Source organism: Seriola aureovittata, chromosome 10 (assembly GCF_021018895.1).
Source record: "Seriola aureovittata isolate HTS-2021-v1 ecotype China chromosome 10, ASM2101889v1, whole genome shotgun sequence".
Classification (NCBI taxonomy): Eukaryota; Metazoa; Chordata; class Actinopteri; order Carangiformes; family Carangidae; genus Seriola; species Seriola aureovittata.
In genome coordinates, this window is record NC_079373.1 from 27,390,346 (window position 1) to 27,407,585 (window position 17,240).

The window sequence follows — 17,240 nt, forward strand, 5'->3', positions numbered from 1 at the left end:
CTACTATGTTAGTTTTTCAATTCAAGCAAAAAATGTACTTTCATGCCAAATTGTAAATGTACATTTTTTTGTCACATGTGGACACGCTGTTTGCTTCATGCAGAGTTAACCAGAGCTTTAATTAGCACCGGTGTCGAGTCAGTCAGGCTGCAGGCTGTTAACATCGCACCCCCCCTTCGCTCACATGGCCCTGCCACAGCCCAGCATTGTCAGAGGAGGTCAGAGGTCACGCTGCTCCATTCATATGATAAGTGGCCTGAAGGAGGCTTTAGAGCGGGGATGCGTCTGCTCCCTCATGCTGCTTGTCACAGAGGGCTGCTGGGAAAAAGCCTCGCACTGAATGGCTGTGATCTCTCCTCAATGAGGCCTTTATGTCGGGGGGGATGAACCTCCTCCACCCACTTTACCAGGAAGTGACAGACCTGCTCTCTGACCGAAAGCCTCCAGGACACTTTGAATCAGCTATCATCTATATATTATTAATATATATATATATACATATTATATAATTATAAACTATATTAACCTTCTCAGCTGCTTCACAGTTTCAGCTCAGTGTTGATGTCAGAGTCTCTGCTGTGTGATCTGACACCAGCAGGTTCTGGTTGGGGTTCATTACTGAGTATCTTTGGGTTTATGATGGTAAATTTGAAGATTGATAGAAGATGAATAAATAATGAGTCTGACGCTCTGGTTGTCCTCTGTCTAACCTGATGTTTGTCCTCTGTGCAGGACGCGATGTGGGGAGCAGGGAGGAGGCGCGGGGTCCAGCCCTGAGGAGGCGTCCTGCGGCTGGGAGGAGCGTGGCCCTCCTGCGGCCCTCCTGCGGCGCTCCGGGACGCTCCTACTAAGATGTCCCTCAGCAGCGGCCCTGCAGGCGGGAAAGGTGTGGACTCCAACGCGGTGGACACGTACGACAGTGGCGATGAGTGGGATATCGGTGTTGGCAATCTGATCATTGACCTGGACGCCGACTTGGAGAAGGACAAACTAGAGATGTCGAGCAGCAAGGATGGAGGGGGCATGGCCGCCCCCCCCAGCGCTGTGGCTGCTTTACCGGACAATATAAAGTTTGTGAGTCCTGTGGCCGCCGCGCAGGGCAAAGAGAGCAAATCCAAATCCAAGCGCAGTAAAAACTCTAAGGAAAGTGTTAAGGCCCCCGTCTCGGACGGAGCTAAGAAGGAGATTCAGGGTCGGGCCCCCGGGGACCCGCCGCCCCAGAACTCTACCCCGACTAAAGGAACTGACAAGTCTAGTAAACCCTCCCGTACCCTCCCGGCTGTGAAAAAGGACAAGGACGGGGTGTCTGGGAAAACCAAGAAGGAGAAAATGGAGGTCGTGGCCACAGGAGTGGTCAACGCGGAGAAAGAGTCCGCGGCCCCCATCCTGCCGTTAGGGGCCCCTCGCAGCGGCCCGTTCGAGGGCCAACAAAACCCTGAGTTAGCTGCGGCCGAGCAGCTCGGGAATATGGCACTGGACTCGGCAGGGATCGGCCAGGCTGTCGCCATGACAACAGAGCAAGAGGAGGTGGACGGCGGCGAATGCCGGAATCTGAAAAAGGTGGTCTGTGGTGAGAAGGTAAGAGGAAGCAGATGTTTTATACTCTAAAGAACATCTGGACACATCTGTGCTGCTGTTGTTTCCTCATCGTGGAGGATTTTAGCTTTTTGTTAAATATTTCTAGTGATGTCACGCTGATGTCATCAGGGTTTTTTTTTAGGCTTGACAAATCTCCTCCTCAGGATGACTGGACGTCCCTGTGACCAGTGAACTGACCTTTATGAGTGAAACTGGTGGTTCAGGACTCTGCAGCTTTAAACCTCTCAGCATCACTGAGGTTCTGTAACATCTGTACTGAAAGAGTCAGTGGATCCAAACTGTGTTTCTGACTGAGGCAGGAAACTGTTGTGTGTTCAGCCCTGGACTCTGTCATGGTTAAAATCCCTCATGAGACTGTCTTGTGTGTTAGCATGTTATGCTAAGCTGAGCTGAAATCAGTCCAATTTAGTTTTTTTTGTCGTGAATCCAGGAAGAAATTTTCAGATTCTGTTGCCTAATTAATACAAATAATCTGCAGCTAATTTGATAATTAAAAAGAGTTAAGTGGCACAGTCAGCAAGATATTTCAACAAACAATTCACTGGCTGCAGAAATAAATTAGAATTAAAAAATTTATCTGGAAAATAACCAGTTTCCCAGAGTTCAAGATGACAACTACAAACATCATGTTGTCAGACCAACAGTTCAAAACTCACAGATATTAAGCAACAAATCCTTTCAGCTCTAATGTGTCATGAGATTCAAGTTATTCCAACATTGTGCAAAACGAAATCAAATTAATGTAATTACTTCAACATAAGGCCGAGCCCTAATCACAGCTTTGAGATGATGTGTCTTCCTGCTGATCAGTTGGACAGTTTCAGGACAGAAGGAATAAAAGTGATGTGAACAGGACAGGAAGTGACAGTCTACCTCTGTTAATGCAGGTTCAGGTTTTTGTCTCTGGACTTTCAGCCTGTGTCTCCTCCACAGCTGCTGTTCAGCCTCCCTTCATCTTCTGACCATATTTAGCTTAGCGTTGAGGTTTTCCAGCGCTGCCAAGCCGCCCCGCTGCCCTGCGCTCCGGGCTGCAGCTATCAGCCGCTCTGAGCTGCCTGCCGTCCAGCAGCGCGAAGGTCGGCTGCCAAGTTCCAGCGCTTGTGTTCAGCTCCCCTCGTCCAGCTGCCCGTCCTCCTCTGTCCGTCCAACACAGTCCACTGAGGCCTCGCGGTCCCGTCTGGCCTCAGCAGACTGTGACCCAGCTGGATGTTGGTGTCGCAGCTTCTCGACCTCATAATGACCTGGCCACTAAAACCTCTGAACTGTGATCTGTCGTTAAAATAAATCTGTTTTAACTGTAATGTAAAAATCCTCCAACACTCCCCCTCCTCTGTCACTTAACACATCGCAGGTTTTAGTTGTTGGTTTTACATTAATTACACAACTGATGATTAGAACAATAGCATGAATCCAGTAGGACATACATGTGGAGTTTACTCAACATCAGCTCACCTGAATCTGTCCAAGTCAGGAAGTGGGAAACCCTTTTCCAAAGCCATGAACATGATGTTTAAAGCTCCATGTTTCTTCTTCTTCTGTGTTTTATTTGAAGTGTTGATCCATCAGAAGATATAAAAACCATCTCAGTGTAGTTTTACATCTCCTCTCTCAGGCTTCTCTCTGCAGCTCTAGTAACAACAGGTCGGTGAGCCAATCAGAAGAGAGGAGGCTCTGAGCCTGTCTTCTGATTGGCTGACTGTTTTCTGAGTGATCCAATAAAAATAAAGCAGATTTCAGGTAAAAACACTCAGAGAAACCAAATCCTGCAAGGTTTGGATGGTGGGTCCAGGTGGGCGGGGCTTGGTGACTGCTTTGTTGTGACATCACAAAGTTCCAGAAGTCCTGACGGCTGGTTTTAAGGCTCAGTTTCTGAATACAGGCTGTGTGCATTTCTCTGTGGACTGAGGCTTTGATACTTTCACAGTATTAATATAGAAGCTAGAGCTGATCTATAATCACACTACACATGGACACAGACCTTTACACTGGAGGAGCTTTAACAGACACTTTAGCTTTGTGAATTATAATACAGTATGACTAATACTGTAGTATTACTAGTGTTGATTGTATTGAGTTGAAAAAGAATCTGGTGATGACACATCAGTCAAGTAAATTTTAATTTTTTTTTACATAACTACATAATATTAACAGTCTTGATATGAATGAAGAAACATTTTATAATGTTTTGCCATTTTACAGTGTAAAAATAAACTTGTCACTTGCTTTATTTTAAACCCAGGGATTTTCCTCGCCTAAGACAACAGTGTTGAACCTTGAGTAAAGCAGCTCTTCACTGAATTAAAATGTCGTCTGTGCTCTTCACAGCGTTCACACAGAGCAGTCAAACTGAGCTGTCCCATTGACTTGAGCCTGGTGAGTGTCCACAGACTGAGCAGTGCTGCACTACTTTCTATGTGCAGGCTAAAAAAAGCATCATGTGTGAATGAGCTGTTTACAAAGTGATCTAATCTGACCCAGTTTCTGTTTTTAGAAGATGTTGCTGTCGTTGATGCTTCAGCTTTGTGTTGCCCAACCGGCTCCTCAGGTGGTTTATCAAACAGGCTGCTAATTCAGGGTTGATTGATTCAGGCGGTCAATTCAAGGTTAAACAGGCGGCTGATTCAGGGCTAATCTGGCTGTCAGTTCATTGTACAGGCTGATGAACCAGGTTGAATTAGCTGCTGTTCTTAACTCGGGGTTAAACAGGTTGTTGATTCAGGGTTAAACAGGTTTTTAACTCAGGGTTAAACAGGTTGTTAACTCGGGGTTAAACAGGTTGTTGACTCAGGGTTAAACAGGTTGTTGACTCAGGGTTAAACAGGTTGTTGATTCAGGGTTAAACAGGTTTTTAACTCAGGGTTAAACAGGTTGTTGATTCAGGGTTAAACAGGTTTTTAACTCAGGGTTAAACAGGTTGTTGATTCAGGGTTAAACAGGTTTTTAACTCAGGGTTAAACAGGTTTTTAACTCAGGGTTAAACAGGTTGTTAACTCGGGGTTAAACAGGTTGTTGACTCAGGGTTAAACAGGTTTTTAACTCAGGGTTAAACAGGTTGTTAACTCGGGGTTAAACAGGTTGTTGACTCAGGGTTAAACAGGTTGTTGACTCAGGGTTAAACAGGTTGTTGATTCAGGGTTAAACAGGTTGTTGATTCAGGGTTAAACAGGTTGTTGATTCAGGGTTAAACAGGTTTTTAACTCAGGGTTAAACAGGTTGTTGATTCAGGGTTAAACAGGTTGTTGATTCAGGGTTAAACAGGTTTTTAACTCAGGGTTAAACAGGTTGTTGATTCAGGGTTAAACAGGTTTTTAACTCGGGGTTAAACAGGTTTTTAACTCGGGGTTAAACAGGTTGTTGACTCAGGGTTAAACAGGTTTTTAACTCGGGGTTAAACAGGTTGTTGATTCAGGGTTAAACAGGTTGTTGATTGGTTTGATTGACGTTTTGTGACATATCTCAGACGGAGTGAAAACCATGTTAATATGACGCCGGCTGAGCTGCCATCAGCTGACGGCTGGTGTTAATTAAAGGAATGAGATGTGTGAGTTCAGTGTCTCTGCTCGACATTTCTAAAAGCCACTTTCTGTACAAACCACTGTGGCCAAATCAGCAGAGACAGGAGACACTGTGTGTCTCTGACAACACCACAGACCGTAACAGATGACACCATGTGGACGGACACTCAGACTAAACACCCAGTACAGACTGTGGAAAATGAACCAAGTATTCTTCTCCTGTTGGACACTGTAGAGACGGGAAAGATTACAGAGGGAAGACGGGAGTGAGGTGCTCTCCTGTGATGTCACATCTGGATGTTTCTGTCCATTTGTGTTTGACAGCAAAACATCTGTCGTCTAAAACGGTGGCTTACGTCTAGTTTTCACATCTGCTCGTCAGGATAAGAGGAGAGTTTAAACTCAGGTCAGAATCTGGTTTATTGCATGTCCGTTTTCAACATACAAGAAGTTTGTTTCTGTGTTTTGCTTCATGACAATAAACAATAGAAAAAACAAATACGTAGAAAACAAAGATAAAACAAGTACGTAGATTGCTTAAATATAAATAGAAACATTTAACAATACAAATGTGAAAAATATACAATATCACTATGTACATTGTACAAAATGATTTAACTAAAGGTTTAACAAGTACAGTCAGTTCGTCTTGACCTAACTCGCATGTCTCCTGTTTGAGATGAATTCAGTCATGAAAACGACTTTCTATTCACAAGCTTAGTGAACCTGATCAAATCAGATGGAAATCATATGGAATTATTGATTATTGTTCCTCCGCAGCAGCGACAGCCAGAGCAGCAGCCATATTGTTTTCAGGTTGTCCATCTCATTTTCATGGACACGATGTCTCAGTAACACCTTGATGGAACTTCTTCAAATTTGGCTCAAAGACGAACTGATGGTGGTCAAAGGTCAATGTCACAGTGACCTCACAAAGCACTTTTTTAGCCATAAGTCAAGACTTCACAGCAGTTATGACCAATTTTCACACAGAAAAGGTGATTGTAGTTATTATTAAGATGAAAGTGTGAGCCAGCTGGATTTTGGAGACATATTAAATATGTATGTGCTCAGCCTCCGTCAGGATCACCCAGCCGTCCCAGTGTATGTCAGTGCAGTTTTCTAATTCAGCCTTGTTGTTTTTATAGCTCAGTATATATTTCATGAAGCTGACAATAGCCTGAATTATTTCTTTCCACTGCGTTTTCACTCTCCCTGTCCAAAAGCAGCCAGACTCTGTAAACTGCAGCCTGGAAGATATTAAGGTATGAAGGCAGTGGCTCCTTCCCAGGATCACTCTCAACCTGCACATAAAAACCTACAGCTCCGCTCTCCGGGGGCCGTCACAATGCATTCTGGGAAACAGGAGTAAGAGAAGACGAGTCGGGCTGAAGGGAAAGTGCTTCGACTGAAAGAGTAAATGTGAGTGAAGCATCTGAAGAAGCTAACGGGCCCCTGACACCTCGACACCTCGGCCCCTGGAAGTCACATGTCTGAACCCTGCGACAGCTCCTCTTCAGTCACATGTTTCCTCAGCAGGAGCCGATCGACCGGCTCACACCAGGAGGAGTTCACCTGTACACTGTAACTCACTGAGGTTAACTTTGGCTTCCAAAAACTGTTTTAAAAGGAAACTTTCTGAAACCCGTGGACTCGACCCCTAGGAGTCGGCCCCCATCCAAAGAGAGAGAGAGAGAGATCACTCTGTTCTCTGTATGTCTCTCGCCCTCTCCCTGATGTTATTTCAGAGTCCTCAGAGTCTCGGCACCCTGTGGAGAAATAACTACTAACCTGGTGTTCATGTCTGACATTCCTCTGAGTGTGTGAGAGCAGCTCGGGCCTCCGGGCAGAGGAGGAGACATTTACAAGTAGTCCTTGAGGGGTTTTTAAGGGGCACAGGGGGAGGTGGAGGAGGTGGAGGAGGTGGAGGAGGTGGAGGAGGTGGGGGAGGCTCCCTGGAGACCTCGTGGGGTCTTTGAGGAGTTGTAGGGAGTGTTTAGGGAGTTTGATGCCTGTCGAGGAGTTTCCTGGTAAAGACTCGTCCTCCGGTCTGTCTCTTAGTCCTGATCATCACGTCTTCCCTCTGAAGGCCTCCACATGGTGTGTGTGTGTGTGTGTGTGTGTGTGTGTGTGTGTGTGTGTGTGTGTGTGTGTGTGTGTGTGTGTGTGTGTGTGTGTGTGCGCTTGCGTGCACATATGTGTGTACTGCTGATGTGGCACCCTGGACACGTGTTCAAGATGACCAGCACCTCCCATGACTCTTGATAGGAGAAGAGTGTGTTAGTGGCTGTGATCCACTCATCCTCAAGGTCTCTCTCTCTCTCTGTCTCTCTTTCTCTGTCTCTCTGTCTCTCTCTGTCTCGCTCTCTGTGTCTCTCTGTCTCTCTCTCTGTCTCTCTCTCTGTCTCTCTGTCTCTCTCTGTCTCTGTCTCTCTCTCTCTCTCTCTCTGTCTCTCTCTCTGTCTCTCTCTCTCTCTCTCTGTCTCTCTCTCTCTCTGTCTCTCTGTCTCTCTCTGTCTCTGTCTCTCTCTCTCTCTCTGTCTCTCTCTCTCTGTCTCTGTCTCTCTCTGTCTCTATCTCTGTCTCTCTCTCTGTCTCTCTGTCTCTGTCTCTCTCTGTCTCTCTCTCTCTCTCTGTCTCTCTCTCTCTCTCTGTTTAAGACCATAGTGTGATTTCAAATGAGTTCATCAGTTAAACAGCTGCATTTTGTTTTGTAAAGGTTTAAAATCTTGTTTTTAAAATGGGGATAACTTATAAAACATGTGTCTGGGGCTTTGACTCCAGAGTTTACCTTAGCTACATGGCGTGAGGCGATCATGTGACCTTGTTTGATGTGACCAGGAGAGACTGAATATTCAGTTTAATGTTTAATGTCACTGTGGAGCGACACGAGAAAGGAGCAACTGCGGGTGTGAATGAAGGGTTACACACACACATACACACACGCACACACACATACACACACGCACACACACATACACACGCACACACACACGCACACACACATACACACACGCACACACACATACACACGCGCACACACACACACACGCACACACACCAGCTTCTGAAGTGCTGATCATTATCTCTTATCTCTCTCTCTCTCAGCGAGTGAGTGACCTTGAAAAGAATGTGTCTTGTTGTTGTAATGAATACCTCTCTGACTGAATGGGTGGGGGGGGTGGGGGGTGTGTGTGTGTGGTGGTGGTGGGGGGGGCAGGTGTTTCCCGGCCCGGGCAGCGTTGTATCGGGGCTGTGAGTGTGTCGTTGGTTAAAACTCAGCAGACAATAGCGGAGGTGTAAATCACACCCCTCCCCTCTGTGTGTGTGAGAGAGGTGGTCGTGGGTTTTTTGATCTTCAGGGGGTTTTCCCAGCATTCCCAGCGGCCGTGTTTTTTACTCTTAAAGAGGAGAGGCGCAGGGGATGGGCGACTGGTTTCTCCTGTTACCAAGACAACACCCCGTTAACCAGTTGGTAAACCAATAAGCTCCACACCCAGAGAGCTGGCAGTCGTCACCAGGAAGCTAACATGTGGCTCAGGTGTGTGAGCGGACGGCGCTCTGCTCTGACAGCTGACATGTTCACACCTGGAGAAGATTCACTGACATTAATTATTGATGGAAATGTGTCTGACAGACTCTGGCTCAGGTGATGATCCTCCACTTCCTCCATGACGTGGCTTTTGTTTCACGTGTAGCAGCAGCTGGGGTTTCCCTGTCAGTCCCTGCGCAGCGCTGCGTTCACATGCTGCCGTATCGTGGGGTAAAATCAAACCCTGAGGAAAGTCACAGATCTGTCTGACTGGACTGTAGCGTTGGTCCAGTCTTCACTCAGCTCCTAGATTAGTCTGATGTTAGTCAGACTGACAAAGTGTAAGACAAAGACAGTTGGACACCTTACCTGAGGCTGAGAGGAGAAGAGTTTATTAGAGGCGGGTGTTTCTTTTCTCCTCATATTTAACGTCTTGTAACTGTTGAGTTCTTCCTAAAGACAAACGTGTTCTGTGGAGGGTGAACGGAGCTGAGCGGTTGGATGCGGCTCCTGAGTCGGACATTTTTTTCTATTTTGAAAACAAAAGGGTTAATTTACCCAGAATTCATTGCACCCCAGACAGGTTTAAGATAGTGAAGAACTGAACTGCTTCGTGCAACAGATGAATTCAGACTCGGTGTGTCTGAAGTCTGTCTCTGTGAAACCGGCCGGTCGGAGAGCTGAGCGACCTCGAGCACAGCTGTGGGTGCGTTCAGGGACATCAGAAAATGCAGTTTATTTTAGGTAAACCATCACAGTGAAAGATTTCTCTTTAATGTTTTTTCACATTAAGTTTTTTCCTCAACAGATTATTTATTTATTTAATTTCAATTGTTCACAGCAGTTTGAAACACAGCAGTTGTTTCTTATTTATTTCTAATAATTTCATTATTTGTAATAAGAGACTTTATTTCTAATGTTATTGTGTTTGTAGTCGATTTGAACTAGCTGTAAAACTATTGGTTGGATTTTGATGGTAGATGACGGCTCAGATCAAAGTGCTGTTGTGTCACTGAACTGAAAATGTTTGGGATTTGAACTGAGCTCTGGGAAAATGTTATGAACTATTTATAGATGAACCCACAACTGGTTTGTTTCTCGCAGATGATCCAGCCCTGCAGGTGCTTCTGGTTTTATTTGTCCAGGAGTTGAGAGACCTGAGATTTCCTCCTCAGCCTCACAGTGGAGGAGACTGAGCCAATATTCACAGTGAAGTGTGTGTGTTCATCACAGATCAGAGAGATGTCGCCTCTCTAAAAGGGATCCATCGATCAGATGTGCCCGATCAGTATTTGGTACTGACCTCGTTAATCGGTCTGTGGATCCACACAGTGAGGTTAACGAGAGCTGGTGTCAGGTCAGGACTCGTTACCAGCAGCTGACCTGGGCCAACATTTCTGTATCAGGAGACAACACTGTTTCCATACATTGATTTATATGTGGCGCCACAATATCAGCGCTGATCACCACATATTGATTTACTATTTAAATTATTTGTATTTTTAAAATCTATTATTATTATTTTATTATTTCAAACGGGTCGTCGTAGTCAGAGAGTGTGTGTGTGTGTGTGTGTGTGTGTGTGTGTGTGTGTGTGTGTGTGTGTGTGGACTCAGTGGCCAATCGCAATGTGTAATCAATTGTTTGTAGTTATTTGTTTGACACAATGTGGAGCACCGAGTCATCTACGTGTCATAAAGTCTACTTGGCAATTCAAACACCTGCAGTGGAGAATGTGGTATACAGTATTGATTAATGATTAATGTCAGAAAGCTTCTGCTCATGTTAATGTATACAGTACACCCCCGCCCTCACCCCACCAGGAGCCACCGCCACATATAGGATCAGATTGTGTGGAAACCCTGGAGAAGAGGTTTGATTGGTCGTATGTTGCTGCTTTAAACAAAGAGCTGTTTAAACTCCCAGGACGCTGCTGCATCAGGTGTCTGCTGTTGGCTGTCAATATCAGCTCAGGTGTTGTCCAGGTTACCAGGTTACCACTCCCCCTGGCACCGTCTTTGTCTCTTCCCCCTCCCCCTGTCTTATTGCAGCAGTCAGTCAGGAGGAAGTGTTTAGACGCTGACACGTTGCTCCAGGTAACAAAAGCTGCGTTTCACTTCCTGTTGCTCTCTCAGGTCAGGTGGGTGTTTTACAGACACTCAGGTGTGTGAGTCTGAGTTCAGAGGAGCGTTTAACGGAGGTCGAGTTTTATTTGTATTGGAACTTGTTGCTCAGGTAACAGTGTTTCCCCACAGAGTCAGGTGACTCTGGTTTCTGTGGGGGGAATGGGTGGGGGGGGGGCAGCTTGGACTCAACGAGGTCATCGCTGCAACAGTAACTATAGAAACATTTCTTTCCTTTATTCATGTATGAATTGTTTCTTTTTTTTTTACATGTATTGATTGTTGAGTCTGTATGAAAACATGAGTCATCTGTTAAATGAAAAAAACTTTTACTTTTGTCATAGTCAAATATGAAAAAGTGTTTTTGTGTCGTTACGAAAACTTCTGCATCAAATCATCAATAATAATCAGACAGTCCTGAATTAACTCCGACTTGCTTTAACGTTACATTTTCTGACTGACACCACGAAGCAGCAAAGACCTGAAACTAGTTTATTTCAGGTTTATCTCATTCATGGTCTGTATTCGGTTCTTTCCTCAATTTAATATTTATTTCATTTTAATTGTTCCCAGCAGTTCGAAAAACTGAACTCAGAAATGCAGCTTTCACTTTATACAATAGACATTAATTCCAATAAGTGACATTATCTCTAATAAATGACATTATGTCTTTTTGCCTTTTCCCCAGTGTTTCTATCAGTAGATTTCATGGACATGTCTTTAGACGTCCTTTAGTCTCGTGCGTCTTCACTAACCTGAAGTGCAGTGACACATTTCAACACGTCTGCAGTTCTCAGGAGTTCCTCCCATCACTGAAGAGTCAGGGTTCATTTAGAGACTTTAGAGACTTGGTTCCTCTGTCTTCCAGTGGACAGAGGAGAGACGAGGAGGCGAGGGAGGTGTTTCCCTGTGGGACCGGGGACGTTGTGGCTCATGGTCGGCACGCCGTGTCTGGGCCTCAGTCACGTTTTTAAATCAGAAAACAACCAAATTCACTCCATCATTCCTCTACATCCACTTCTGTGTGGGAGCGTTTCCACAGCGACGGCTGACACCTTCCCAGTGCTTCCTGTTCTGCCCCCCACCCCTCACCAGCTGCTTCCCACCTGATAATTACAGGGTCAGGGTCCTCCGCACTGCCCCTCCTTCATCATCATCCTCCTCCTCCTGTCCTTTGTTTCTTTATTTCTCCTTTCACTGCTCTCACCTCCTGTCTCCTCCCAGCTCCTCCCTTAGCCCCCTCCCTTCTCCTCCAGCTCCTGGACAGATGAAATGGTGAAATATACTTTTAAAACGTGAGACGTTGTCATTCAAACGGCTTCATCATCATCATCATCATCATCACGTCGTGCAGTTACTGAGCTGCGTTCAGCTGCTGGGTGTCATGACTTTGTTTGTAAAGTTTGTTTTGAATAAATGCCTTCAGTCTTGTGGACTCTGTTGTCATGGTGACCTGTGGGTAAACGCTCTCTGGGACTGGATCTATCTGCTTTATTGACCCACCTATGGACGGACATGTTGACCTGTGTCTCTGTTACGTGTTTTCAGTCCTAACTCGTCTCTCTCCTCTCTGTCTCCCTCCCCCTCCAGATGGAGTCTCCAGTCTCCACCCCCGCTCCTCCCCCTCTCCACCTCCTCGCTCCCGTCGCCAACAGCGACATCTCGTCTCCCTGTGAGCAGATCATGGTTCGCACGCGCTCAGTAGCGGTGAACACGGCGGACGCCGCGCTGGCCACCGAGCCGGAGTGCCTGGGACCCTGTGAGCCAGGCACCAGCGTCAACCTGGAGGGCATCGTGTGGCAGGAGACGGAGGACGGTGAGTTCACGCCGTCTGATACACCGAGGCTGGAGTCTCAGATCTGAGGCTGGAGGTCTGCTGACATATCTCGACATTAAGCCGCTTCCAGCAGAATTATTATCTTGTTCTCCATGAAATCAAACAGCTCGTTTTTCATTTTGTTTTTGCACAATTGATAAAATTTAAAATCATGAGGCATTAAAGCAATAAAAAAAGGGCTGTGGAGAGATTTAAAAACTCTAAAAGGTTTTATAAAGAAAAATCTAAAATAAACATATTTCCACGACACACACAAAATAGAGGACGAGGAACTCACATTAGATCATGTTGTCCTGTTGAGCCTGTTTGTGTAAAACAGAGAGGAGATTGAGGAGGAGGAGGATGAAATCAGCCAAATTAATTTCAGGAGCAAATCTGTGATTAAAAAGTCACACACTTATTATAAAGGATTGTTTCTAAAAGACACAACCCAACATCACATCCTGTTTTACCTTTTATTCAGCTGGAACTCTTAGTGATGATGGGACTGTTTTCAAATCTTCTTGTCATCCTCAAACACGTCATGAACCTATTAAATTCAGGAAACAGGAAAACAAAGGACTGAGACTTTCACTTTAAAACATTAGGCGTGCATCTGTTTAACGGATCAGAGGGACAGTGAATGCAGCACAGAAGCAGATTTCTAGGTCTGTGTAAGTTTGTTTGGTTTCTTCAGTCGTGGAGCATCAACACCACTGAGGCTTGAGCTTTGTGCCATGAACTGTGAGATACTTTTATTTTCAAAGATAAGAAAATGTTTTTTAAAACATCGAATGTTGTTTTTAGACAGTTGTCTTCACAGGTGCTTTGAGAGTTAATGATGAGAGGTACAAAATAACTTTTATAAAATAAGACTTTTATTTTGTGAAGAAATAACAAACATGAAGTTAGGTTGATCTAAGTTAAGAAGATAAAATCCTGGATGCACACACACACACACACACACACACACACACACACACACACACACACACTCTGAGCGGTGTGTGTGTGTGTGTGGAGGTGACAGGAAGCAGCTTCACCTGCTGCTGTTGGTGGAAAGTTGAGCCTCAAGCTTCAGTTTCTCTCTGATGTGACTGGATCTCAGAAACCTCACAACCTCTGAGCAGCAGGAGGAGGAGTCACATGTGTGTGTGTGTGTGTGTGTGTGTGTGTGTGTGTGTGTGTGTGTGTGTGTGTGTGTGTGTGTGTGTGTGTGTGTAGGTATGCTGGTTGTCAACGTCACCTGGAGGAACAAGACGTATGTGGGAACCCTGCTGGACTGTACGAGACACGACTGGGCCCCACCGAGGTATTTCAACACACACACACACACAGATATTAATGAGTCTATGATTGTGGAGCTTGAATTATTAGTTTGTTGATCGATCAGTCGTCAGAAAACTGATCATGAGCTACACTTCTCTCAGCCGCCGGCACCAGAGTATTGACGACAGGTGATCGGTGACTAGGAGCATTAATGCCGATCTACTGCTCATGTATTTTAAATGACGACCAGTTGATCGATCGAGCATCACTGACAGAAACCGTCACTCCACATCGTAACATCCTGCAGCTGAATCTTTACAGTAGCACCAAAGGTTTAACTGACTGGCTGCGTCTCTGCGTGTCGTCAGGTTCTGTGAGTCTCCGACCAGTGACGTGGAGATGCGGAGCGGTCGTGGGCGGGGCAAGAGGATGCGTCCCAGCAGCAACACGCCGCTCAACGACAACAGCAACTCGTCGGACAACAAAGGCAGCGGCAGCAGTAAGACGCGCGGAGCCGCCGCAAACAGCAAAGGGCGGCGAGGCAGCCAGACGGCCGGCGGCACCGAGGACGCCAAGGCCAGCCCCTCCTCCGCCAAGAGGAAAACCAAGCCCGCCTCGGACATGGAGCCCACCTCCAGCTCGGAGGACACCAAGGCCTCCAAACGCATGAGAACCAACTCCACCGGAGCCGCGCCCCCCCTCCCTGGAGGTAAATCTGACCCCCTGCCCCCCCCGCAGCTGGACCGTACCTGCCCCTCCCCCGTACTCATCGACTGCCCCCACCCCAACTGTAACAAGAAGTACAAGCACATCAACGGGCTGAAGTACCACCAGGCTCGAGCCCACAACGACCACGACGTTCGATTGGACCAGGACGGAGACAGTGAGTACGGCGATGACCCCGCCCTCCATCCTGACCCCGCCTCCTGCAATGGTGCCGCCATCTCCCCTGCCCGCTCCACCACGCCCAAAGGACGCGGCTTTGACGCCCCCTCCCCCTCATCGGGGAAACTGACGTCAAAGGGGAAGAAGAAGGCAGGGGACGCGGAGCCTGAGGTGACGGACGGCGGCGAGGAGGGGGCGTGTTTGACCGACGAGGCCAGCAACGACGGGATGGACGACAGAAAGGCCAAGAAGATGGCTGGTGGGGGCAAGCCCGATAAACTGACCCAGAAAGGCTTGAAACCGAACCGCCCCGTGGCCCCCGCCGCCCCCGGAGCCCCCTCACCCTACGCCCTGCAGGCGTCCTCCCCCGCTCTGGGCTCAGTGGTACAGTCCGTCCCTAAGAGCCCGCAGCTGAAGAGCATCCAGCCTAAACCCCCGCCGCTGGTCGACCCCGCCTCCAGCCCTGCCCTCGCCAAGGACAAGAAGAAGAAGGACAAGAAGAAGAGGGAGGGGGGGAAGGAGGGGGACAGCCCGAAGGCGATGTGTAAGGGGGGGCGGCCGGAGGAGGGGAAGAGCCCGTACTCGGAGGCGTCGGACGCTTTGCTCAACGGCTCGACGGAAGCTCATCAGAGTCGCCTCGCCAGCATCAAGGCGGAGGCCGACAAGGTGTACAGCTTCTCCGACAACGCCCCCAGCCCCTCCATCGGCGTGGCCAGCAGGATGGAGGCCGGCCTCGCGCCCCCCCTCCACCTCAACCAGAACGGCGCAGACAACGCGTCTGTCAAAACCAGCAGCCCCGCCTACTCCGACATCTCCGACGCGGGGGAGGACGGAGAGGGGAAGGCGGAGGGGGTGAAGGTGAAGTCGGAGCCTGACCAGGCGCCTCGTGAGGGCGCCAAAAAGGCGCTGTTCCCCCCCCAGCCCCCAAGTAAGGAGTCGCCCTACTACCCCAACTACGACTCCTACTATTCCCCCAGTTACCCCAACCCCAGCCCGGGGGCAGCACCTGCAGCCCCGCCTCACGCCGAGGGCGCTCAGATGAAGGTGAAGAAGGAGGAGGAGCCGGAGGTGGGGGAGGAGGGCAAACTGAAGGTGGAGCCTCAGGAGGAGAGGAAGGTGGAGCCAGGGCCTCTGCAGCCATCTGTCATCCAGCAGCGCCCCAACATGTACACCCAGCCTCTGTACTACAACCAGTACTACGTCCCCCCCTACTCCTACTCCCCCGACCAGGCCTACCACGCCCACCTGCTGGCCTCTAACCCCGCCTACCGCCAGCAGTACGAGGAGCGGCAGCGGCAGGCCGACAAGAAGGCTGAGGGCAAAGAGCGGGAGGGGGGCGGGAAGGAAGAGTGGAAGCAGAAAGCCTCAGTGCCCCCCACGCTGTCCAGAGCCCCCAGCCTCACCGACCTCGGCGCCAAGGGTGGGCTGAACCCGGTCAAGCCCAAAGAGCCGCCGCCGCCTCCGCCGGCCTCAGAACAGGCCAAGTCCGTCATCATGGCGAAGGGGGAGGACACCAAGGCCCCCGCCGCCCAGCCGGAGGGTCTGAAGATGAAGCTGAGTGAACCAGGGCATCATGGGAAGGAGGAGTCCAAGCCGGGGGTGGAATCAGGGAGGCCAACAGGTGTGGAGCAGGCCATGTGGTACAGACAGGTAACGTTCACTTTTACACCATGTGACCAGTTGAGTCGACTTCCTCGTTTATATTTGTTTTTACAGACAGAAACACAAGATCATTAATTACATTAATTTATTCATTCATTAAAAAATACAGTACAAGTACAAACAGCAGCTTCATGTCACCTCTGACCTCTGACCTCAGCTCCTGTCATCAGCCTGGAGGAGGTTTATTTTGACAGTGTGAAGATCAGTTAATAAAGACGCAATATACATGTAATATCCTACATGTAATAACCTACAGGTAATAACCTACATGTAATAATCTACATGTAATAACCTATAGGTAATAATCTACATGTAATAACCTACAGGTAATAATCTACATGTAATAACCTACATGTAATAACCTACAGGTAATAACCTACATGTAATAACCTACAGGTAATAACCTACAGGTAATAACCTACATGTAATAACCTACATGTAATAACCTACATGTAATAACCTACAGGTAATAATTTACAGGTAATAATCTACATGTAATAACCTACAGGACCTACAGGTAATAACCTACAGGTAATAACTGTCTCAGTGTTTCATCCTGACGAGACACAAACCTTATTTCTGAATTCAGCTGCAGTAAATCACAGGAGGCTGGTTCAACCAATCAAAACAAGTCTGTACTGAGGGCGGAGCTGCAGGACGACTCATAGACTTATAACAACAGTAATAACAATGATAATAATAATCAACTTTATTTACAGAGCATCATACAAGGGATGCAGCTCTAAGTGCTTGACAATGACGATGGACAATAGAAAGACAAAAGATGATAAAACATGTAAATTAAATTAAAAACCAGTAAAATATTTACAGATTAACAG

The 17,240-nt window shown here is 47.4% G+C and overlaps 1 protein-coding gene across 2 annotated transcripts in view; it reads left to right on the forward strand.

Moving 5' to 3' along the window:
- The window catches only part of znf609a (zinc finger protein 609a), a 38,252-nt gene that overhangs the window by 17,175 nt on the left and 3,837 nt on the right, over positions 1-17,240 (forward strand). For both annotated transcript variants that reach the window (XM_056387203.1, XM_056387204.1), the window contains exons 2-5: positions 733-1,578; positions 12,360-12,585; positions 13,810-13,897; positions 14,223-16,389. In XM_056387203.1, the coding sequence (XP_056243178.1) occupies positions 853-1,578; positions 12,360-12,585; positions 13,810-13,897; positions 14,223-16,389 (3,207 nt within the window). In that variant the 5' untranslated portion in view covers positions 733-852. The remainder of the gene's footprint in view (positions 1-732; positions 1,579-12,359; positions 12,586-13,809; positions 13,898-14,222; positions 16,390-17,240) is intronic.